Source organism: Osmerus eperlanus, chromosome 12, assembly GCF_963692335.1.
Source record: "Osmerus eperlanus chromosome 12, fOsmEpe2.1, whole genome shotgun sequence".
Classification (NCBI taxonomy): Eukaryota; Metazoa; Chordata; class Actinopteri; order Osmeriformes; family Osmeridae; genus Osmerus; species Osmerus eperlanus.
In genome coordinates this window covers 8,128,014-8,152,637 of record NC_085029.1, presented here as the reverse complement: position 1 = coordinate 8,152,637, position 24,624 = coordinate 8,128,014, and the positions used below count along the sequence as shown (strand labels likewise).

Below are 24,624 nucleotides of genomic sequence, written 5' to 3'. Positions count from 1 at the left end.
AGTGAGGGAGGGGAAGAGATTGATAACCATCAGGTGTTTAGGGAGTTAATTGCTGATAATCGACTTGAACGCTGTAAGTCACTGAGTCATTACTGATCCTCATTACTGAGATCAATACAGCCTCTGTTTCCTAATCAGGGATTTCTCTTTTTTGGTCCTTCTGTCATAACAGCTCTCCTGACTCGCCTTAGGAGAAAATCAAGTGTTATCTGTTAGCACTAGACTAGCACGCTCCATCCTCCAGGCTAGCTGAAATGCTAACTACATCAGTTAGCACTTGCTAGCACACTCCGTCCACCAGGCTAGCTGCAATGCAAACGCCATAACTTAGCACTATGTTTGCTGCAACGCTAACTACATCAGTTAGCGCTATGCTAGCTGCAAATCTAAGTACAGTAGTTAGCTGTAAGCTAGCATGCTCCATCCGCTCATACAGAACAGCTAGGCGATATTAACCACCATTATCATCACTATCAGATAGCAACTGGTAATTACTCCAACACTAATGCCATTTGACCAACCAATTGATTGACCTCAGAGCTCCAGTCAATTGAATCGATCAGTGTTAGTATCTTGCTCGATTACTATCGATCAGAGCTTGCTTGGGGGTGATACGCAGGACAGAAATCTGTTTCGCCATTAGCAACCATCTTTAGTATTGCATTAGTATTGACTTGATATCCTGAATAAGCATGTGCTTGTGTGTGCGTGCATGTGTTGTTTGTTTGTGTGTGTTGTGTGTGTGTGTTGTGTGTGTGTGTGTGGTTGTGTTGTATGTGCGTGTGTGCATGTGTGTGTGTCAGTGTGTCTTCTCCTCCTCATTCCTCTTCGTTCCTTCGTCCATTCTTTGCCTCCCCTCCCTCCCTCCCTCCCTCCCTCCCCTCCCTTCCTCCCCTCTTACCTTCCTCTCTTCCTTCCCTCCCCTCCTCCTCTCCTCTCTCTCCCTCGATTGGCAGCCCAATGTTTGATTGGCTGGCTCCCTCGCTGAGGGTTGGTTCATCTCACCTGAGCCCTCTGCCTCCCCGGGTTGTGTGTCAGGCCACAGAAAAGGTCATTCTCCTCCTTCAGTTTGTTCATAGAAACTCTCTGCTCACCTGTCTTTTGTTCAGTCTCTCTCTATGTCTCTCTCTCTCCTCCTCAATCTCTGTTTAGAATTCCAAGCTGCAGTTTCAGAATTGAACCCTGTAATAATGCTAAAATAAAACCGAAACAAAGAATTGTCTCTAGATTCTCGGAACTTAGAAGGCATTCCGACTCTGGTCAGAGTTCCACCTCTGCATCTGCTCTTGTAAGCAGTCACAGGCTCTGCTTCCACAGTGGAGTTGAAACTAAAATCTCCAAACTGTTTCATTTCACATTACTTTTAGAAGTGTTTGCTGATCAGATCCCCGGTTTATTTTGAGACATAGGATTAAACCAACGTGTCAAATCAGGTATTAAAATTCTACTAAAAACAACAGAAACTCAACTTTAACCAGAGGGTCAGAGACTGTCCTTTAGTACCTTGGCCTCTGCTGTCCTCTCAGGGGTAACAGAGGGGGTGTTGGAGCTGTGTTCCCTCCGTACAGGGCCTGGGGCCAGAGAGAGGCCCTTTCACTTCCTGGAGTCCCTCTGGAACGACGGTCCTCACCACAAAGCAACTAAATAAATCACAGCTTAGAGCCCTGGGGCTGAGTGGCTGTGTGGGCGAGGCCTCTTCTCCACGGTTATTTTAAGATACATCAGGATGTTAGACGAGGCACTCTCTCCATCTGACTGTTTTCTGTTTCTCTGTCTTCATCTCTCTGTTTCTTCTCTGTTTCTCTCTCCATCTTAGTTTTTTGTCTCTCGTTTCTTTAAGTTCATCTCTTTCTATCTGTCCATATCTCAACCTTTCTCTATTGCTTACTCATGTTTTTCGATTCTCTCATATTTTCGATTCTGTCATGTTTTCTACTGTGTCTCATGTTTTCTACTGTGTCTCATGTTTACTAATCTCATGTTTTCTATTGTCTCTCAGCTCAAGCTTCCCTCATAGGAGGAACAGACCAAACAGTAAAAGGATGTCTTCACTGTGTGCGCTTGTGATTAAATGTTGACAAAGCTCTCTGGATGAAGGCTGCCGTTTGCTAGGCTAAGCCCTAATGAGTTTGCTCTTTCTGACAAGGTGTCGCCTGAATAAGTTATCTGTTTAAATGTCACACTCTCAAACACGCTATCTTTGTTGTGGAGTTTGTCGCTTGGTAAAACCCTAACTCAATGCTTTTCTTAATGAACAACTTGGCCAGGCCTCTTAATCCAGGGTTACTTAAGGCTTTGTTGTGTTGGTTTGTGTTATGAATTTCAAGTAGGTTTCCCCTCACACTTTAATAACAAGTAGAAAAGGACCCCGTCAAGAAGTCCTTTGCTGGAACAGGTGGAACAGTAGAATGGGTAGTATTGCTGCTCTATAATAACTGACTAGTAGTACTGTTGCTGTATAATACCTGGGTAGTATTTCTGCTGTATAATACTTGGGTAGTACTACTGCTGTATAATTCCTGGGTAGTATTACTGCTGTATAATACCTGGGTAGTATTACTGCTGTATAATACCTGGGTAGTATTACTGCTGTATAATACCTGGGTAATACTGGTGCTGTATAATACCTGGGTAGTATTACTGCTGTATAATACCTGGGTAGTACTGGTGCTGTATAATACCTGGGTATTGCTGGTGCTGTATAATACCTGGGTATTGCTGGTGCTGTATAATACCTGGGTAGTACTGGTGCTGTATAATACCTGGGCAGTAGCAGCTGCAGCCAGGCAGCGTGCTGGGTCGGTCTCCCCAGCAGATGGGTACATGCCCCCAGCAGTGATGAGCTGCCAGGCTGCAGCCCCAGTGTCCAGCTCTCCTCTGGAACCCTGGTAACAGTGTCAGAGAACACAACCACTTCCAGAACCCCACAGCGAGCAGATAGAAGCCTGAGGAGCTCAGCGCTAATTTAATTTCGCTGTGACTCCTCCAACCTTCATCTTTCTTCTCCCCCTCCTCTCCCTCCCTCCCCATCCCTCCTTTCGTTCTCTTCCCCTCTCCTCTCCTTCCCTTCTCCTGCCCCTCCCCAGCCCCCCTTGTCCTCTCCTCCATCTCTTTCCGCTTCTCCGCCTCCCCTCTCCTCTCCCGCCCTCCCCTCTCCTTCTCTCCTCACCTCCACTCTCCTCCTGCTGGGTGATAGGGTGCGTTTAAGTGTTCATTTGTTACCTACGGCGGCAGAGTCATCCGGACTCCTGTGTGCGTGTGCGTGAGTGCGTGCATGTGTGTGTATGAGTGTGTGTGTGAGTTAGTGTGTGTGTGTGTCGTGGGGCAGCAGGACCAGATGGTGGTGGGGTAGGGGGGTACAGAGTGCCAGGTCATACCGTGCCCCTGTGGCTCTGTCATCTCTCTGTCACTGACGCAGTCTTAATCAGGCCTCACCGCACCTCACCTCACACCTGCAGCCAGTCACTCAGCCAGGATAGCTCCCACACGCGCACACACACGCACACGCACTCTCTGACAGTGCCACACGAGAGACCGACAGACTGGAGCAGACTCTCTCTTTTTCTCGATTTCTATCTCTCTCTTTTTCTCTTCCTTCCCTCCCTCTGTCTTGTCTGCCTCTGTGTCAGTCTCTTCTCCGGAGCGACTCCCCTATGAATTACGGGTAATATGTTTCTGCCAGGCTGGCTGTTCCAGGGGGTCAGGGGTCACGTGTGTGTGCTGTCAGAGTGTTCTCAATCAGGTCCTCCCTCCTCTCCTCCCGTCTTCCCCTCGTTATTCATTCATGAAGAACAGCCTAGCTGGTCACACGACTGCCCAGGCCTGCTGAACCTGTCAGAGTGACTGAGGGTCATCCTCCACACCTTCCACTCACTAACCATCAGACTGGGTCTGTTAGCTTGCTGCTAGCACACCGTAGTGTGTGGAGTCTGTTAGCTTGCTGCTAGCACACCGTAATGTGTGGAGATTCTGTTAGCTTGCTGCTAGCACACCATAGTGTGTGGAGTCTGTTAGCTTGCTGCTAGCACACCGTAGTGTGTGGAGAGCCTGTTAGCTTGCTGCTAGCACACCGTAGTGTGTGGAGTCTGTTAGCTTGCTGCTAGCACACCGTAGTGTGTGGAGATTCTGTTAGCTTGCTGCTAGCACACCGTAGTGTGTGGAGAGCCTGTTAGCTTGCTGCTAGCACACCGTAGTGTGTGGAGAGCCTGTTAGCTTGCTGTTAGCACACCGTAGTGTGTGGAGAGTCTGTTAGCTTGCTGCTAGCACACCGTAGTGTGTGGAGAGTCTGTTAGCATGCTGCTAGCACACCGTAGTGTGCGGAGAGTCTGTTAGTTTGCTGCTAGCACACCGTAGTGTGTGGAGAATCTGTTAGCTTGCTGCTAGCACACCGTAGTGTGTGGAGAGTCTGTTAGCATGCTGCTAGCACACCGTAGTGTGTGGAGAGTCTGTTAGTTTGATGCTAGCACACCGTAGTGTGTGGAGAGAGCCTGTTAGCTTGCTGCTAGCACACCGTAGTGTGTGGAGAGTCTGTTAGTTTGCTGCTAGCACACCGTAGTGTGTGGAGAGTCTGTTAGCTTGCTGCTAGCACACCGTAGTGTGTGGAGAGAGCCTGTTAGCTTGCTGCTAGCACACCGTAGTGTGTGGAGAGTCTGTTAGTTTGCTGCTAGCACACCGTAGTGTGTGGAGAGTCTGTTAGCTTGCTGCTAGCACACCGTAGTGTGTGGAGAATCTGTTAACGTGCTACTGGCACACCGTAGTGTGTGAAGAGTCTGTTAGCATGCTGCTAGCACACTGTAGTGTGTGGAGACTCTGTTAACATGCTGCTAGCCCACTAGCCTGTCGATAGCATCAAATATTTATCCTGTTAGCTGGCATCCATCAAAGCAGCTTGCTTCCTCTGTGGTCCATGGCCTGAGGTAACTGAGATGCAGTCAGAAACATCTTCCTTCCAGAGGGAGGCTCTGCTCAGACTGTCTCTGTGTCTCCTCTGCTCCGGACAGACGCTCTATCCCCCTTGAAGCTCAGCTCCGGGACGGAGTTAACGAGCGTGCCCCTGTCCAGCGAATGACTGTAAAATGGGTACCTTGTCTGGTTCACTGGCATCAAGATGGCTGCCTTGTGCAGTCAGCGCACTTTTCGTCCAGTCTGAGTGGGCTGACTCTAACATGTCTGCCTTTTCCCGGACAGCTGACTCTAAAATGGCTACCGAGTCCAGTTAGCTGGGCTAGGGGCCAGTAGATATCCAGCGTTCAGGAATGGATGTGGATAGAGGAGAGGACAGTGAGTCATAGCAGGGTCTAACACTGGGGAGCCCTATTGGGGAGGGATAGCAGCACTGATAGAGATAAAGCAGGAGGAGGATTGAGTGTGGAAGAAAGTGGGGAGGTAGAGAGAGAGAGAGAGAGAGAGAGAGAGAGAGAGAGAGAGAGAGAGAGAGAGAGAGAGCATGAGGAGCATAGAGAGAGTAGGTAGGGTGGGCAGAGGGGAAGAGGGGGAGTGGTAGGAGAAAGATAAAGAAAAAGTGCGGAAGATAGAGACAGAGAGAGATTGTTAGACTGAATGAGACACAGAAAGAGATAGAGAGAGCCATGTTCTTTCTCATCTAAAGTAGATGTGTGTCATCCCCTTTGAGATGAGCAACTATTCAGTGTTGTGATGGAGGCCTCCAGCCGTGAATACTGTTAATGCACTAGCAGGCTGTTCCCAGGAAGTTTACTCATGCTGTCTTCTTCTGCAGCGGTAGGCTGTTCACAGGAAGTTTTATTCATGCTTTCTTCTTCTTCTTCATTGTGAGGGGAACGCGTCAGTGAAGCTCCACCTAGAGCATGACAGTGGAAGTGCACAATCTAAAACCTCAACCAGACTCCATGGACCTTCCCACACAGTGCTCTTTCTTTCTTCTCTGTCTCTCTCTCTCTCTCTCTCTCTCTCTCTCTCTCTCTCTCTCTCTCTCTCTCTCTCTCTCTCTCTCACTCTCTCTCTCTCTCTCTCACTCACTCTCTCTCTCTCTATCTATCTCTCTCTCTCTTTGTATCTTTCTCCACTTTCTCCCTCCCTCTTTCTATACATCTCTGTCGCTCTCTCTTTCTCCCTCTCACTCTCCATCTTTCTCAATTCAATTTCAATTCAATGGGCTTTATTGGTATGATTTCTTTTTTTATATTGCCAAAGCAACGTTTGAATAACTGAAATATTTATTATCTATATACATCACAGCCATATACATACTTACACTTATATACACACAGATACACACACATAATATTTAAACATATTCATACCACATTACACAAGTAAGGTCTCTCTCTAACGCTCCCTCTCCTCTCTCTCCCTCTTTCTATACATCTCCTTCGCTCTCTCTTTCTATACATCTCCTTCGCTCTCTTTCTATACATCTCCTTCGCTCTCTCTTTCTATACATCTCCTTCGCTCTCTCTTATACTCTCCCTCTCCTCTCTCTCCCTCTTTCTAAACATCTCTCTCGCTCTCTCTTTCTATACTTTTCATCTTTTCATCTCTCTCTCTTTGTCTCTGAGTACCCATGTATACAATCCATTTTGCACACACTAAATTCACACTCGCACCCTGTTGATGTGTCACAGATGGGGTGTTTGTAATTAATTCATATCAATAGAGTTTATTAGTCGACCATGGCAACTGGTATACAGGTAGGGTTGATGATAATGTTACTGTTTGGCACTCAGATAAGCTTGGAGTCATTAGGTACCGCAACTAAACATGCCTCGTTCAATAGTCTTCTATGGAGGGTTTTGGCAATGAGCCACCTATGGTAAACAGTTGTGGTAGATTTAGTAAAGATGTTATTACATAGTGAATTCAGTCACCCATACCGAGATGAGGGGTGAGTCATACTGATCAATGTGTTTACTCGTCAGTTCTAAGGTTTTCATTACCTGCTCAGACACTTTAGCTAGCTAATGTAGGAGCCGGCACGGTATTAGTAAATCCCCCTTCTTCTCTGCTGGCAGCCATCTTGTTTTATGACCTTTTTACGCTGCCGGGGCTGTTAGCAGTGATGAGGTATCACCCTGCAATCAGTATTACCTGGTCCAGGAGGCTCCAGTGCTTTGCAGAGGCATCGCAGAGCAAATTAAAACCATGTTATTGAACAAAAAACGTTTAATGTTGTTTGTGCGGGCCAGGGAGGGGAGGTGCTGTTGTGGAACGGATAGCATCGGGTTTCGCCTTCTTGCTCTTGAGCTTTCTGACAGCTTAAGCTGAGGATCGTTTGAACGTGCTCTACTGAAGTGGAAGAAGATTCACTTGATTTTTACTAAAGGTTTGCCTTCTTCAGTCTCTGTTTGTGTCTCTCTCTCTCTTTTGCCTTCCTTCCTTCCTTCCTCGCAGTGTTCTGACCACTCCTGCAGGCTCTGTGTGATCAGAGATCAAACACACACCCCCACGCACACGCACACGCACACACAGCACACACACAAAGGAACACCTGTAGCTACAAGCAGTGCTATGTTCATGTTCATGTAGTACACTGTGTTCCATAGTCCTCCAGTCCTGTGGAGTTCTCCAGGAAGACTTCCTGTGAGAAATCCATCAAATATCAAACACAGAAAACATGGAACATGTCTGTTAGGGTTTCTACCAAACATGGTCCACAATTTGTTATCTTTCAGCGTGTATTCAAACTGTCTGTGTGTGTGTGTATGTGCTTGCGTGTGTGTGTGTCTGCTCGGTTGTACTGTGTGTGTGTGTGTTTTCGTGGCAGCATGACAACCGAAAGCAAAGCCCAATCAGCACGTCGCCTCTTGAACGCCGAGCGCAAACGCTGAGCCCGAACAACAACTCTGGTCCCCATGGCGATTAGATGTGTTTTCGGAGCAGGGTTGCACGTCATACGCACAACAGTTGAGAGATTAAAGCAGCCAGGAATCGACACTTCGTGCCTGGAAGTATTAAGATGAATCCTTGAGCAGAGTTATTTTCTGCTAATGGTGGTGCTTGCGATACCTACACTTTACACTAACACACTCTGCAGTGAGAAACACACACACTCTACCTCCCTCTCGCTAGCTTGCTCTCCGCCTCCTTCCTCTCAAAGTCAGGAGAGACATGAGTATACTGCAGGTGTCACGGATCTCTCTCTGGCTCTCTCCAGTAAACACCATTACCTCCGCCGGTCTCACCACACTCCACTACCCTCGCGTCTCACCCAGTCACCCCCCATTTACCCTGCCTCGTCCAATCAACCGTGAGCACACACACAGCCCAGAAAACCATGTCATTCCCTACCCACAATCCTCAGCAGTGAGGGAGGCCAGGGAAAGACCTTTGTGGTCAAGGCGTTGTTCATAGACATCATCTGGGAACATGGGAAACAGCATCCATGTCGTGTATCATTTGACTTCTTTTTTTTATCATGACTTTTTGCCAAAATAACATACTGAACTGAGAGGAATTGAACCTGTGACCTGATCTGTAGCCAAGGGGTCTAACCACTATACCCTCCTATATGTAGATGGTTGATGGTGCGGGCTGTTAAGTAGTTCAGTATTTTTGTTGATTATCATACAGAACTTATTGTAAACGTAAGATGTAAATAATAATGTAAATAACACCAACTCAACAACTGCTGTAAATAAAACCAATGGTGTTTAAGAAACACATATGGGAAAGTTAATTTAAAGTGTGATTTATTCAAACCCCTGATGTGGACTTGTGTGTTCTGGTCCTGTCCTGCTGTGCTCTGCAGGTGGTCCGGTAAGTGTTAGAAAGCTCACAACAAACCCTCCAGCTCTCCACTCTTCCTCCACCTCCACCTTCCTCCTCCTCTTCCTCCTCCACTTCCTCCTCCTCCTCTTCCTCCTCCTCTTCCTCCTACACTTCCTCCTCCTCTTCCTCCTACACTTCCTCCTCCTCTTCCTCCTACACTTCCTCCTCCTCTTCCTCCTCCACTTCCTCCTCCACTTCCTCCTCCACTTCCTCCTCCACTTCCTCCTCTTCCTCTTCCTCCTACACTTCCTACTCCTCCTCTTCCTCCTCCTCTTCCTCCTCCACTTCCTCCTCCACTTCTTCCTCCTCCTTCTGTAGGTCCCTGCCTGCAACTCTCCATCTCTATCCTTTCTCTCTCTTCTTCTCTCTCTCTCTCTCTCTCCCTCTCTCTATAGCTCCTCTTTCCTACCACTATCCTCATGCAGATCACTGAGGCTTCAGTTGTACTATAATGCTGTGAATGTACCATGTGTGGTAAACACGTCTTTACCACAGTCTCGGTCTTGCGAAATTTGGAGGGAAAATCCTTTTGAAGGCACGTGGAAAAGTGGGGAGAGGGGAGGCAGAGAGGGAGGGAGGGAGCATGAGAAGAGGAGAGACGGAGGGGGGAGAAAAAATACAGAGAGAAAAAGAGAACGAGCAAGATAAGAGCTTTGGATGCTCTGGTGAAGCAGTGTGTGGAATATCAATGGTTTACTTTGAAACGGCTGCTGAATATAAATAAATAAAGAGATGTGCTGATAGAGATCGTTATTCACCGCTCGCACGCTCAACGCATTTCCCTCTTTTAAAAGCACACAGCCAATCGATGGAGAGCTGATTCACACTGTCTATGTCTCTGAAGACACACTCCTGTGTCTTTATCCATCCTCTCTCTCTCTCTCTCTCTCTCTCTCTCTCTCTCTCTCTCTCTCTCTCTCTCTCTCTCTCTCTCTCTCTCTCTCTCTCTCTCTCTCTCTCTCTCTCTCTCTCTCTCTCTCTCTCTCTCTCTCTCTCTCTCTCTCTCTCTCTCTCTCTCTCTCTCTCTCTCTCTCTCTCCCTCCTTTGTGGCTGAAGTGTTGTAGCTGATAACATTGTTTCTCCTGATCGGAGGTTCGGGTTCCTAATCCAGCGCCGGTCTGGGTGTATGTCGCAGAGTGAGGGGGGCCCAGAGTGGAGGAGAGGGAAGAGGGGGGCCCAGAGTGGAGGAGAGGGGTTAGGGGGGCCCAGAGTGGAGGAGAGGGGTTAGGGGGGCCCAGAGTGGAGGAGAGGGGTTAGGGGGGCCCAGAGTGGAGGAGAGGGGTTAGGGGGGCCCAGAGTGGAGGAGAGGGATGAGGGGGGCCCAGAGTGGAGGAGAGGGGTTAGGGGGGCCCAGAGTGGAGGAGAGGGGTTAGGGGAGCCCAGAGTGGAGGAGAGGGGTGAGGGGAGCCCAGAGTGGAGGAGAGGGGTGAGGGGAGCCCAGAGTGGAGGAGAGGGATGAGGGGGGCCCAGAGTGGAGGAGAGGGGTTAGGGGGGCCCAGAGTGGAGGAGAGGGGTTAGGGGGGCCCAGAGTGGAGGAGAGGGGTTAGGGGGGCCCAGAGTGGAGGAGAGGGGTTAGGGGGGCCCAGAGTGGAGGAGAGGGGTTAGGGGGGCCCAGAGTGGAGGAGAGGGGTTAGGGGGGCCCAGAGTGGAGGAGAGGGGTTAGGGGGGCCCAGAGTGGAGGAGAGGGATGAGGGGGGCCCAGAGTGGAGGAGAGGGGTTAGGGGGGCCCAGAGTGGAGGAGAGGGGTTAGGGGGGCCCAGAGTGGAGGAGAGGGGTTAGGGGGGCCCAGAGTAGAGGAGAGGGGTGAGGGGGGCCCATACTGGAGGTGTGCTGCTGCTGCTGCTGTTGCTGGGTCAGTACCAGACACCAGATGGTTGTTGGGTCAACTCCCAAGCTTCAACCTGAGAGAGTTGGATTCTGATGTTCATATCATGACATCATCCACTTCTGTGGGGCCCGACAGCGGTGTGTGTGAGGAGGGTTGAGTCATTGAAGGGGTGGGGGGGGGCTGCGGTGGGAGGGGGGGGGGAGGGAGGGGGGGTGTAGGAGATAAGGAGAGAAGTGAGTGGAAGTACATAACAAGTTGCTGTCGAGAGAGGATTGATCTTGGGGTGTCTGAAATGAAGATCTTTCAAAGCAGAGTCTGACCGTCACAGGAATCATGCTGACTGTGTGTTCACTGGTGGGGAAAATGCGCAAAAAGAATAAAATGTAAAATGTGTTTTAAAGATCATAACCAAGCATACCCAGCGCTGATCTAACTCCCCCCCTTCCTGTCCTCTCCAGTCTAACCCCTCCTCTTCCTGTTCTCTACCAAACAGCACCAGTCTAACCCCTCCTCTTCCTGTCCTCCTCCAGGTGGGCGGGACCATGTACAACACTGGCCGCCACGTCTCTCTGCGATTGGACAAGGAGCACCTGGTAAACATCTCGGGCGGACCAATGACGTACAGCCACCGTCTGGAGGAGGTCCGGCTTCACTTCGGCAGCGAGGACGGTCAGGGCTCGGAGCACCTGCTCAACGGACAGGCCTTCTCTGGAGAGGTGAGACAGGGGGGTGTAAGACAGGCCTTCTCTGGAGAGGTGAGACAGGGGGCTGTACGACAGGCCTTCTCTGGAGAGGTGAGACAGGGGGGTGTAAGACAGTCCTTCTCTGGAGAGGTGAGACAGGGGGCTGTACGACAGGCCTTCTCTGGAGAGGTGAGACAGGGGGGTGTAAGACAGGCCTTCTCTGGAGAGGTGAGACAGGGGGGTCTAAGACAGGCCTTCTCTGGAGAGGTGAGACAGGGGGCTGTACGACAGGCCTTCTCTGGAGAGGTGAGACAGGGGGGTGTAAGACAGGCCTTCTCTCTTAAGCCTAAGTTGTACTTGATCTTATTCAGTGAGCCACCGAGGCCCTTGCAGATCCTTTTATACCAAGAGACATACAGGGTGGATTTGAACCAGCAACCCCTTGATCTTCACTCACATGCTTCACCAACGGGCTACACCCACACATTCTCTCATTACCAGTTACCAGTCAGTTCGACGTTGTGGCCCCTGAGAAGAGAAGATCTGAATCGGTGTGCTAGCACCAGAGTGAGGAGAGGAACCTTGTCTTTATCCATCCTGCTTTTGATCATTTAACACAGTCAGTGAGTCTCTCCAGCCCCCTCGCCACCCAACTGTAAGAATAACCTGTTTGTGAGCTAATAATTGTGTTCCTGACAGGGAAACGCACTGTAATTAATGAGAATCATTTTGCCCTCCCTGCAGCTGAGACCTGATGGTTCTCTAGAAGGTAATAAAACAAGTGTTTGTTATTATCCAATCCGACGGAGGGGAGGAGAGGGGCAGGGAGGGGAGGTGGAGGGAGGTGTGAATGCGGACTCGCCAGCTCTTTGTTTTTCATCGGGGTCGGCGGCTGGCGTGAGCTTGATTGTTGGGTCGCCGCGGGTGACGAGGTTGTTCTCTGGCACACAGACGTTGAAATCCAGGAGGAGGGGTGGGGAAGGAGGAGCTAGAAGGAGGGGGATGGGGGGGAGAGGGAGGAGGAGGGGTACAGGGGAGGGCAGATGATGGAGATGGGGAGGAGGGAGAGGTGCAGGGGGGGGTGGGGGTGACAACACAGCTTTCTGACAGGCAATGTTCTCTGAGGCCTGGAGAGCAGGAGGCAGAGGAGGAGATGAGAGCAGCACCACTCCCGGGTCTGTGCAGGGCTGCGCTCTTATCACCCAGGAGCAGGGCTGAGCCCCTGCATGTCTGATACCTGGACGAGGCTGAGGCTGGAGGCAGTGTGAGGCTGGGGGCAGGGTGAAGCAGGGCTGGGATGGGGATGGGTGAGGCTAGAGGTGAGCTAGAGCCTCACATCCCAGAATCCTCGCTCACTGCAAACAACCACAGCCCCCCCCCCCCCCCCAAAAAAAAAAATACAGCTACAATTACGGGGACAGAGGCAACCTCGTCTATCCACCTACTCCTCCTCCCTCATCCATCCACCCAGCCATCCACTCAGCCAACCTCTTTGAAAGAGATTTCAAACCACTGAGGTTCACTAAAATCATTCAAAATGGAAATGGGCTGACGGCGGAAGGGAAGGAGGGCGTCTGTGCATGTCCTTGAAATGAGAACTAAGTGATACATATTAAAAAGTTAAAAAACCACAACATCCCTCTAAGCCAGCCTAGAGACGGAAGCTGCTTTGCTGCCTGCTTAGAGAGAGAGAGAGAGAGAGAGAGAGAGAGAGAGAGAGAGAGAGAGAGAGAGAGAGAGAGAGAGAGAGAGAGAGAGAGAGAGAGAGAGAGAGAGAGAGAGAGAGAGAGAGAGAGAGAGAGAGAGAGAGAAGAAAGAGAGAAAGAAAGAAAGAGCACTGTGTGGAGGAGAAAGGGAGAACTTGGAAGGAGCAAGCGAGAGAAAGAGCGAGGTGAGACAAAGAGAGAGAGAAAGAGAAAGGAATGAACAGAAAAAGAGAGAAAGGGAGAGAGAGGAGAAAGAGTGGAGAAGAAGGCAGATGAAAGAAGAAATAGAGCAGAGAGCGAGCTATCCCCCATCAAACCGCCAACCACCTCAAAACCCTTTATCTCTCTTTCTTCTCCTGTCTTATTCTGTCTTCTTCTGTCTTCTTTCCCTTATCTCTCCGTTCCTTTCTTCTCAGGGGGGCCTGTGAGAGGCTGACTACACCATGTGAAACCACGACAACATCCCTTATAATAAGAACGATAATAATAATCATGTTTCTGCTGCTGTCGCCTCAAGCCTATTCACAGGCATATCTGAAAATGAAACACCTAGGACTTAATATGTGTTAAGAAGATATCCCAGGTATTATTTCTCTTGCTCTGTCGTACGGGCGGCACTCACAGACATCTGTTCTCCAGCGGATTGCCAGGTGTGGTAGCAGATTATCTTGATCCTGTCTGATAGGCCCGTGTAGAGTCTGCGTGTGCAGAAATGGATCAAAACGTACTTTTGTTCCTATCAAGTCACCCAAGTACATACTTGACTGTTTGACGTCGGCTGAGGGGGGGGCAGTAGTCAAACTCGTTTCCGCGTTCGACGAGAGAGGATGACAACAGGCGCAGCGGCGGGAAGGGCTTTTCGAAAAAGGCGGGAAAAGGGTGTGTCAGACTGACTCTGTGATGTGTCTAATAGTCTAAACAAACGGTGTTTCTGTGATCTGCGTAATAGTCCTACACACACTAACACTTCCTGATTCGATTTCACTTTTTTAGCCCTGCGCTTTGTGCCTCTTATTTAGTTGTTGTTGTTGTTGCTGCTGCTGCAACTAATTATCATCGCTCACAAAACAACACGGTTTAACTCGCAGTGAAGGTAGCGATGGTGCAAATCTCCTCATTAAAACCAAATTCAGCATTTGGAGGAATAGAGGAAATCACCCGGAGTTAATGTGTGAGGCAACCTGAATGAAAGAATGTGTGTCTGTGGGGGGGGGGGGGGGGTTGCGTGTGTGTGTGAGAAAGTTATTGATTAGAAAACCCAAAGCTGCAGTAGTGTTTGTCTCTGTTGCAGAGTATGAGAGGGGTTGTCCATCTATTGGACCACAGAACCCTAGGGTACTAACCTTAACCCAGAGTTTAACCACATATATCTGCTGTTAGACTGTGGATCTACCTGCAGTTTAACAACAGAGATCTGCTGTTAGACTGTGGATCTACCTGCAGTTTAACAACAGAGATCTGCTGTTAGACTGTGGATCTACCTGCAGTTTAACAACAGAGATCTGCTGTTAGACTGTGGATCTACCTGCAGTTTAACAACAGAGATCTGCTGTTAGACTGTGGAACTACCTGCAGTTTAACAACAGAGATCTGCTGTTAGACTGTGGATCTACCTGCAGTTTAACAACAGAGATCTGCTGTTAGACTGTGGATCTACCTGCAGTTTAACCACAGAGATCTGCTGTTGGACTGGTTCTCACTGGAGTTTAACTGCAGAGATCTGCTTTTAGACTGTGGTTCTACCTGGAGTTTAACCACAGAGATCTGCTGTTAGACTGTGGATCTACCTGCAGTTTAACCACAGACATCTGCTGTTGGACTGGTTCTCACTGGAGTTTAACCGCAGAGATCTGCCATGCCCTCCTCAGCCTCCCTCTCGGGTGAAAGGTGGTCAAGGGGCGGAGGGGGGATAGAGAGAAGGAGGGGGATGTGGTGAGTGTGTGAGAGGCAGAGAGATTATTGGGATTATAACAAATTGGTGTTGGTTTGAGGAGGAGAGAAACAGGAAGGTAAAGGGAAGAAGGACAAAGAGGAGAGAGAGCCGGTGGAGAGAGGATACAGTGAGAGGGGAGAGGGGAGAGAACAGAAGAAGAGATAGAGGGGGACCGACAGGAGGAGGAGAAGAAAGAGGAGGGGAGACAGTTCCATTCCAGTAGCTTCCGCTCAGCCTGTTAGCAGTGTCCATCTCTCTTCCTGTATCGACTTCCTGTCTTCATATTTTACTGGGCCTCCCAGTCTGGCCGTCACGCCATAAAGAGGCTGTCAGGTCTCCTAGAGAAACCCCTATGACTGGACACACACACAGACACAAGTTCACACACACACACAGCCATCACACACACACATACTGTAGACACAAGCACACACACACTCACACGCTTACACATAGACTCACAAATGCACAGACACACACACACATCCTCACACACTCATGGTCATAGACATACACACACACACACACTGTCACACACACACACAGACATCCACACGCTCACACACCCATACACACACACACAGACAACAGCCTGTCTGTGTCTCAGTCTGCTTCTATCCCTCACCATGTTGCTGCCTCTATATCTGTGTGACTAACAGCTGTTGGCTATTGAGCCTGTATTTGAGAGTGTATATGTGTCTGAGACAGTGTGTGGGAATGAGAGTGTGTCTGGAGTCGTGGTCGCTATTTTGCTCCCGTCATCCATCGACTCTCTCTTTCTCTCCCTGCCTGTCCCGCTCTCATTTTCTGTCCGTTTTCTCCTCCTCACTCAATCTCTCTTGTCTGCAGCATCCTGTTCTCCCTGCTCTGCACCCCCACACCCCCTCCTCCAGCCCCCCCCCCCATCTTCTCCAGCCCCCCATACCCCCACACCCCCTCCCCACCCACCTCCCGCAGCAACTTTCCCCAGTTTACTGCGGAGGGATCAGGGGAGCTGCACAGACAACCTCTGCCTCTCTCCAACTGGAAATCTAATCAGGATCTTCACAAGCCTGATCGCTTCCCCCCTCTGCTTGATTGGTCTGTGGACGAGCTGCGTCTCTGAGCCCCCCCCCCCCCCCCCCCACCCCGCCATCCTGTCATCGCTGTGCTCCCCTCCAGTTGTTTATGTATGATGCTCTGCTGTCGCCAGGTCCGCTGGGAGGTGGGGAGGGTCGGGGGGGGGGGGGGTGGATGCGGGGTGTTGCCGAGAGAGAGAGATCACAGATGCGCACAGAGTGATCCGGAATGCTCCGTATCCGAAAGGTTCCTTAATGCCTGACTCCATTGCAGCTCTGTGTGACACATCTGGAGAGCAGCCAGGGGGAAGTAATAAGCAAATACAGACAACAAGTACAAGAAAGTATTCAACAAAAACAAAACTTCACAGGCAACATTAAATCCAACCACGTACATGAACTTGTAGACACTGAGACGGAAAGACAAGAACCAACCCTCCTCAACACACACACACATAAATAACGTTTCTGGGAACATTCGCAAACTCTAAACAGAAGCTGAGTAAGGATGAGTAAATGAATACCTCTTTTTCTCTAGAAGTTGAGATAAGGTTCACTGAAACTCCATTCTGTGGATTCTTGCTGCTCTGCAGTGACGGGGGTCATGGTTGAGCCCTGCAACAGCACGCTATTCTCTTTCTAAGCCTCTTTATTTCCACAGGTCAAACTGTCGAGCACCGAGCCAGAACCATTCAGGAGAGAAACGCTCAACTGTAGACACGAGCAAACGCTTGCCTAGCAACCACAACAATCTACACAGTCCTCTCTTTTTCGCTCTCTTTCTTTCTGTCTTTCTTTTTCTCAGAGAGACGCCATTCCCTGAGAGTGGATGGGTACAATCTGTCAATCTTCCCCAAACTTGTCACAACACGCCACATTCCCATCACAGTGTTTTCTACTCACCTGTCTGCACAGGGCGGGCGTTTTCGGAACCTTTGTGCCGACAGGCCAGTGTTCAGTTTTGAAACAACCATTTGTTTGTACGCATTCGTACGCACTCAAAAGTAAACTTTTGTCAACTTTCGACAACCTCTTCTTTTCTCTCTCTATAGTTTAACTTCCTCATACTCTTCTTCTTCTCTCTCTAGTTTGACTTCCTCCTCCTCTTCTTCTCTCTCTAGTTTGACATCCTCGTCCTCTTCTTCTCTCTCTAGTTTAACTTCCTCCTCCTCTTCTTCTTCTCTCACTAGTTTGACTTCCTCCTCCTCTTCTTCTTCTTTCTCTAGTTTGACTTCCTCCTACTCTTCTTCTTCTCTCTCTAGTTTGACTTCCTCCTCCTCTTCTTCTTCTCTCTCTAGTTTGACTTCCTCCTACTCTTCTTCTTCTCTCTCTAGTTTGACTTCATCCTACTCTTCTTCTTCTCTCTCTAGTTTGACTTCCTCCTCCTCTTCTTCTTCTCTCTCTAGTTTGACTTCCTCCTCCTCTTCTTCTTCTCTCTCTAGTTTGACTTCCTCCTCCTCTTCTTCTTCTCTATCTAGTTTGACTTCCTCCTCCTCTTCTTCTTCTCTCTCTAGTTTGACTTCCTCCTCTTTTCTCTCTCTCTCTCTAGTTTGACTTCCTCCTCCTCTTCTTTTTCTCCCTGCAGGTGCAGCTGATCCACTACAACCATGAGCTCTACACCAACTACACAGAGGCAGCCAAGAGTCCCAACGGCCTGGTGGTCGTCTCCATATTCATGAAGGTGAGCTTCTCAACAGTAACTCTGCATCATGGTTCAGCGGTTCATTATTACACAAGTGGAAGAGGCTGGGTAAGTGGTAAGTTGGTAAGTTGGGGTAAGTTGGTAGTAACCTTACACATGGTAGTTGATGTAAACTTCATGTAAAGTGTTGCTTTTTGATTTGTGCCTGGCAACAGGCTTGTGATTGGCTGAGTAGAAGTAGGATGAACAGACAGGTCAGAGTAGACAGGATATTTAACGTCATCACAGGAAGTGCTTCTCCACCTTCCTGGAGACTCACCTTGACGACGAGGGTAGCGACTCCACAGGGAGCCATGCGTCGCCACGGTGCCGATTGCCACGGCGATTAACCGCGTCTTCTAGCGACATGTCTGCTAATTCGCGTTCAGAACTATCCTTCGCGCGGAAGGTCGACTCGTCCTCCTCTCGCTGAGATGAAATAAATGAATAAATACCAAAGCTCAGAGATGTCGCATCTCCGGCAATTAGCAAGGTAATTATGCCATGTGGACAGAAACCCTGTGTTTCTGCCAGAGCGTAATGGTTGGAGAGGAGTGCTGCCTCTCTGTGTCCTGGCTTCAGGCTGGGGGGTGGTTGAGGCTGGGGGTGGAGGCTGGAAATGGGGGGTGGAAGATAGGGATGGGAGGGTGGAGGCTGGGGGTGGGTGACGCGCTCTCACAGAATCAGTCGGAAGACGCGATGATGGCAAATTATACACAGATTCTTGTCCATTTTGGCTTTTAACAGATTCTAATGAAACAAAACCTTGGCTTTCATAATCTGTATGAATTATTTAGACTGGGAAATATAATTTTAATGCGTGGAAACAAGAGATATATGTTAGCTACTGTCAGCTGAGGCAAAATGTAACGTTCTAATTAGCCTAACGACTCCACTCCCGCTGTCAAAAGTCTCCCATAAACTGCTTTGGTGACATCCGATACGTAAAAGGGCATAACCACTTTATAATTTTGAAATGTGTAATCATTTTTAATGTGTGTATAATTCACATCTAAAAACGTGTTTTCGGGTCAAAGTGACCTGGCTCAAAGTGATTCTGTGACAGACCCTATTTACACGATATGTGATGTTCTGTTCTTGGGGAGTGTTTACGTGAGTAAACGTAACTTTTACGTAAACGTAAAAGTAATATGAGCTGGAAATGCCAGAGGGTTGGCACTGTGCCGGGTCACCATGGAAACACAATCGGGGCGTCCCATACAGAGACACAGAGGAGAGAACAAAGGATGTCAACTTTCCTGCAGTGCAATACATCGACGACTCCTCAAATAGTGGAGTATATATACCCAGGATATATAAAAGGAGGATAGATAAACTGTATTTGAAGGGATGTAATTGTGACTGGTAGATTAAAGACGTTTGTGTCGACAGTTGTCCTGTTCCAGATTTTGGTTTTACATATGTTGAGTCGGCATGCTCCTCGAGTCTCTCTCTCTCCATCTCATCCCTCTTTCTCTCACTCTCTCTCTCTTTCTTTCTCGTCCGCCTCTCGTGTGGGCCTCTAACACTCTCTAAACGTGACAGAACGCTCTCTAATTGCTTCCTGGAAGAGACAGATGGTCTTCAACCGCCCTAGGTGTTTTACCACCAAAACATTAAACATGTTATTCAGAGAGAGAGAGAGAGAGAGAAATAGAGAGGGAGAAAGAGAGAGAGAGAGAGAGAGAGAGAGAGAGAGAGAGTAGGAAAAAGTGCGAGGAGTGAGAAGGTTAGAAAGAGCAAGACAGAAGAAGAGTAAGAGCGAAGGAGAGAAGAGACAGAGAGCAAGACAGAATGAGAATGAGAGAGTGAGAAAAGAATAGAATGAAGGAGATAGAGGAGAGAGAGGGAGAAGAGAGAGGGAGGGGAGGAGAGAAGAAGAAAGGGAGGAGGAGAGACAGAATCAGGAGAAATAAATAGGGAGAGGGAGGAGAGAGAAAGTGATAGAATAGTAGAGAGAAAGAGGGAGAGAAGGTGGAGTGAGGGAGGGAGGGAGAGAGGGAGAGAGAGAGAGAGAGAGAGAGTGAGAGAGAGAGAGAGAGCATCGAGCGCCTGGTTACGGTTTGGGCCACCTGGAGAACAGGTCGAGGAGGGCATCACTTGAGTTCCAGTGACGCTGGGAGCTCTGCTCTGCTTAATCACTCGGAGATGAGGGCGGCCATTAGAGCTGTAAAAAAAAAAAAAAAGCTTAGTCAGGAGGAGGAGAGGGAGGAGTGGAGGAGAGGGAGGAGTGGAGGAGATGGTGAAGGCAGAGGAGGAGGAGAGGGGGAAGGAGAGGATAAAAGAGAAGGATGTGGGAGGAAGAGATGGCGCGCCAGGAGGAGGGTGGGGTAGGAGGAGGAGGAGGAGGAGGAGGAGAAGGCGGGGGGGAGAGGAAGGAGGAGAGGAAGAGTAGCAGGGGGGCTTTCAGTCCTGAGTGAGGAATGTTGCTCCTCTCACAGACTTGATTCACAAGCAAACAGCTGATCTTTTGTCGAAAACGCTTTCTGCTTTTGTGTTCACTGAGTATGTGTGTGCAGCTGTGTACTGCAGACAGCAGCTCACACACACACACACACAACACACACACGTAGACAATGTGAGTGTCTGTCTCCAGCATGGTGCATGATTTATCTACTCTGCTTCTTGTCTTCCAGATAGCCGAGACTTCGAACTCCTTCCTGAATCGGATGTTGAATAGAGATACCATCACAAGAATAACATACAAAAGTAAGCTAAAGAAATAACCTTGAATGCAAAAGGTGGCCAAAGAGAGGTGGTGAAGGTGTAGATACAGAGGGGTGGAGGGGGAGAAAGAGAAAGAGAGAGGGAGGGGGACAAGGAGGCAGAGATAAAAGAGGAGAGAAATAATTGATTTCAAACACTCGTCCACGTGGGACGTCTTCTCTGAGGATGAGTCTGTTACCCTGGCACGGACCACAGCCTGGCTTCATCCTGACAGCTCCCTGCTCTCTCTGGCGGCCATGTTGGACAGGCTGCACCGCTGAGGACAGCGCCCGCGGCGGACGGGGAAAAAAGAAGGCCCATAATTGGACTAATGGGGGAGCGGATGAAGGCCAGATTCGCCATCATGACCCCTGGTGGTGGGGAGGGCCTTGGAGACCGCTGGAGGGCTGAGAGAGGGGAGGGGGGGGGGGGGGTGGCGGGGGGGGGGGGGGGGGGGGAGGGGAGGAGGGGAACCTTGGGGGAAGAGAGTGGGCCTTGTTAACTGTCAGAACTCTCTCTCTCTCTCTCCCTCTCTCTCTCTCTCTCTCTCTCTCTCTCTCTCTCTCTCTCTCTCTCTCTCTCTCTCTCTCTCTCTCTCTCCTCTCTCTCTCTCTCTCCCTCTCTCTCTCTCTCTCTCTCCCTCTCTCTCTCACACACACACACACATACACACACTTGCAGTGTGCGTCCTCCAGCATACCTTTCTACAACCAGCAGTGCTGCTTGCCCTGCCATGTATATTTTAAATCGATTCCCACTGGCACTCACGCACTACACGCATACACATGATAACACACACATTCACACACATAAATACATACACACACATGAATACATACGCAAACATACACACTGCCATCCAAATGTTATTGATGTGGAACTAGGAGAGCTCTCTGTGCTTGGAGTCCCAGGGCTCGCCCCACTAATGGATGATACTCTGGACTGATGTACAGGGGATTACAAATGAGGTTTTTAGGGTGTTTTTGTGGTATTATTTTCTGATGTGTTTGCTGGAGGACTGTGCGTGTGTGTGTGTATATGTGTGTGTGTTTTTCTGAAGTCTGTGTCTCTCCCTACCTCGCTGGCTAGGAGTCTGTTTTCGTAGAAGGGGTTTGTGTCTCCTATAGTCTGGCTGAACTGAGCTCTCCAGCTCAGCTTAGAGTTTAGGAGAATAGGTGTTCGTTGTTAAGGTAATCCATATATTGTACAATACTAAGGATGATTTGAATCATGCATTTGGAAAGATGTGTCTCAATACACTCTCTTTCTCCCATTTCTCTTCTTTCTCTCTTTTCTCCTCTCTCACACCTCTCCATCCCTCCCCTCTCTCTTTGCTCTCTCTCTCCTTCCTCATCCTTGTCCTTACCCCTTCTACCTCTCCCCCTCTCTCCTTACTTTCTCCCTCCCCCCTCCCGTCCCCTCCTCCCCTCCCTCCCCCCCTCCTCTCCTCCCTCCAGATGATGCGTACCTGCTGTCAGGCCCTCAACATGGAGGAGGTGTACCCCGAGACGTCCAGCTTCATCACGTACGAGGGCTCCATGACCATCCCGCCCTGCTTCGAGACGGCCACCTGGATCCTCATGAACAAGCCGGTGTACATCACTCGGATGCAGGTGGGGGGGGGGGCGCGCGCACACACACACACACACACAGAGACGCACACACGCAGGCGTACACGCACAGACGTACACACACTCACGGCCTCTCCTCTCTCCTCCTCCTCCTCCTCTCCTCAGATGCACTCCCTGCGTCTGCTGAGCCAGAACCAGCCGTCTCAGATCTTCATCAGCATGAGCGACAACGTGCGCCCGGTGCAGCCGCTCAACAACCGCTGCATACGCACCAACATCAACTTCAGCACGCAGGGCAAGGACTGCCCCAACAACCGGGCCCAGAGGCTGCAGTACCGAGGTACTCTCACACACACACACACACACTCACTCACCTCGCACACTCATATCCACGTGCGGTCACGCACGCATCAAATAAATGTACACTCACCTCGCACTATACGCACTCACTCTTGCATGCACATCATACCGTCATATACACACACACTCGCATACACACACTCACCTCACACACACACACACTCATACTTCTATACACACGCACACACTTCTATTCACACATACACTCACCTCACACACACATAGAATGACTCATTCAAAACTAAAACAAATTACTTCTACTAGAATCTGCTAGATACCACCATGACTATGAAAGCTGTAGATGTTATAATGAGATGAGATGATGAGATGTCAGTCCTACTGACAGGATTTGAAGGGATACAACTATGCTAGTAGCGTTGGGGTAAGGACACACACACAGTGATTCATAGAATTAAACTAGTGTTAAGGACACACACACACAGCTGCTGTTGAGAATAATACTGTAGTGTCTTTTCAGGGGAGAAATCTGGGTGTAGTTTAGACTAGCGAACCCCTTCACTCCTCTTCCTCCTCCTCCTCCTCCTCCTCCTCCTCCTCCTCCTCTTCCTCTTGAGGGTGATTGTTAGAGCTCAGTGGTAGAGCATTCATTGCACGTTTAGAGGTTTCAGGTCCTGTCTGATGCAGACAGACAGGGAGACAGACAAGCAAACAGGCAGACACACACTGACAGACAGGCAGACAGACACTGTCCATGCCTGATGGTCCTGTGTGTGTCGTGATGTATGGGCCGACTAATTGGTGGAGGTGGTGTCTTCCGTGTGCTGATTGGTGGAGGGTGTGTATGCAGTGTGCTGATTGGTGAAGGGTGTGTATGCAGTGGGCTGATTGGTGGAGGGCATGTATGCAGTGTGCTGATTGGTGGATGACCTGTATGCAGTGTGCTGATTGGTGGAGGTTTTGTATGCAGTGTGCTGATTGGTGGAGGTGGTGTATGCAGTGTGCTGATTGGTGGAGGTGGTGTATGCAGTAGGACGATTGGTGGAGGTGGTGTATGCAGTGTGCTGGTTGGTGGAGGTGGTGTATGCAGTGTGCTGATTGGTGGAGGTTTTGTATGCAGTGTGCTGATTGGTGGAGGTTTTGTAAGCAGTGCTGATTGGTGGAGGTTTTGTATGCAGTGTGCTGATTGGTGGAGGTTTTGTATGCAGTGTGCTGATTGGTGGAGGTTTTGTATGCAGTGCTGATTGGTGGAGGTTTCGTATGCAGTGTGCTGATTGGTGGAGGTTTTGTATGCAGTGTGCTGATTGGTGGAGGTTTTGTATGCAGTGTGCTAGTTGGTGGAAGTTTTGTATGCAGTGTGCTGATTGGTGGAGGTTTTGTATGCAGTGTGCTAATTGGTGGAGGTGGTGTATGCAGTGTGCTGACCATCTCCTCTCCTCTGTTTCAGCCAATATATCTGGGCAACTGCTGCACAAATGTGAATTTTACCCCTGAAGCGTAAATACATTGAGGGCCAGAGGTAACCCACTACTATTACTTGTCTCATTTTTCAGGGTTTATTGTAGTGTGGACAAACTTGCCAGTTATCTATCTATCTATCTATCTCTCTCTTTCTCTCTCTCTCTCTCTCTCTCTCTCTCTCTCTCTCTCTCTCTCTCTCTCTCTCTCTCTCTCTCTCTCTCCCTCCCCCTCCCCCCTCTGCCTCTGTCTCTGTAGTTCCCTCTCTCCCTTTCTCTCTTTGCATCTTGTCTTCTTCCCTCTCTCCATTGTCCCTCCCTCACTCGCTCTCAGATGAAATTCTTATTCTGTGCAGCAGTTGTTGAGAGATCGAAACACTCACGCACCCCCCAAACCCCTCCACACACACACCCACACACCCCCCCCCCAAACCCCTCCACACACACACCCCCCCCCCAAACCCCTCCACCCACACACCCCCCCCCCAAACCCCTCCACACACACACCCCCCCCCAAACCCCTCCACCCACACACCCCCCCCCCAAACCCCTCCACACACACACACACACCCCAAACCCCTCCACACACACACACATACCCCAAACCCATCTACAAACACTGCTTTCGCACACACACACGCAGGCACACACACACACACACTCACTTGTCCACACACTCCCCCTCTCTTGCACACATCTTTCTCCACTACTCCCTTCCCTGTCGCGAGACAAACGCAGGGAAGCACCGCAGCTTTCAGCTGCATCCGTAATCACGTCTGACTGACGTAGGGTTCTTAACCATGTCAATAACTTCAAGGTAAAGACTGCGTGTGGGGAGGGCGGAGGTACGTCTGATTTAGGTGATTGGCAATGAATCTTAAGGCTAGTCTGGAAGCAAGAAACATTTATTTCTTCCGAGACGTCTGAGAGCAGCCAGA

The 24,624-nt window shown here is 49.6% G+C and overlaps 1 protein-coding gene across 1 annotated transcript in view; it reads left to right on the top strand.

The window, feature by feature from the left end:
- Window positions 1–23,772, top strand: part of ca10a (carbonic anhydrase Xa) — an 84,960-nt gene extending 61,188 nt beyond the window's left edge. The window contains 7 exon segments of the mRNA XM_062474875.1: window positions 11,104–11,289; window positions 17,539–17,634; window positions 20,271–20,343; window positions 21,798–21,820; window positions 21,822–21,953; window positions 22,077–22,251; window positions 23,677–23,772. Coding sequence (XP_062330859.1) covers window positions 11,104–11,289; window positions 17,539–17,634; window positions 20,271–20,343; window positions 21,798–21,820; window positions 21,822–21,953; window positions 22,077–22,251; window positions 23,677–23,723 — 732 coding nt within the window. The 3' untranslated portion in view covers window positions 23,724–23,772.
- Window positions 23,773–24,624: the final 852 nt, after the last annotated feature.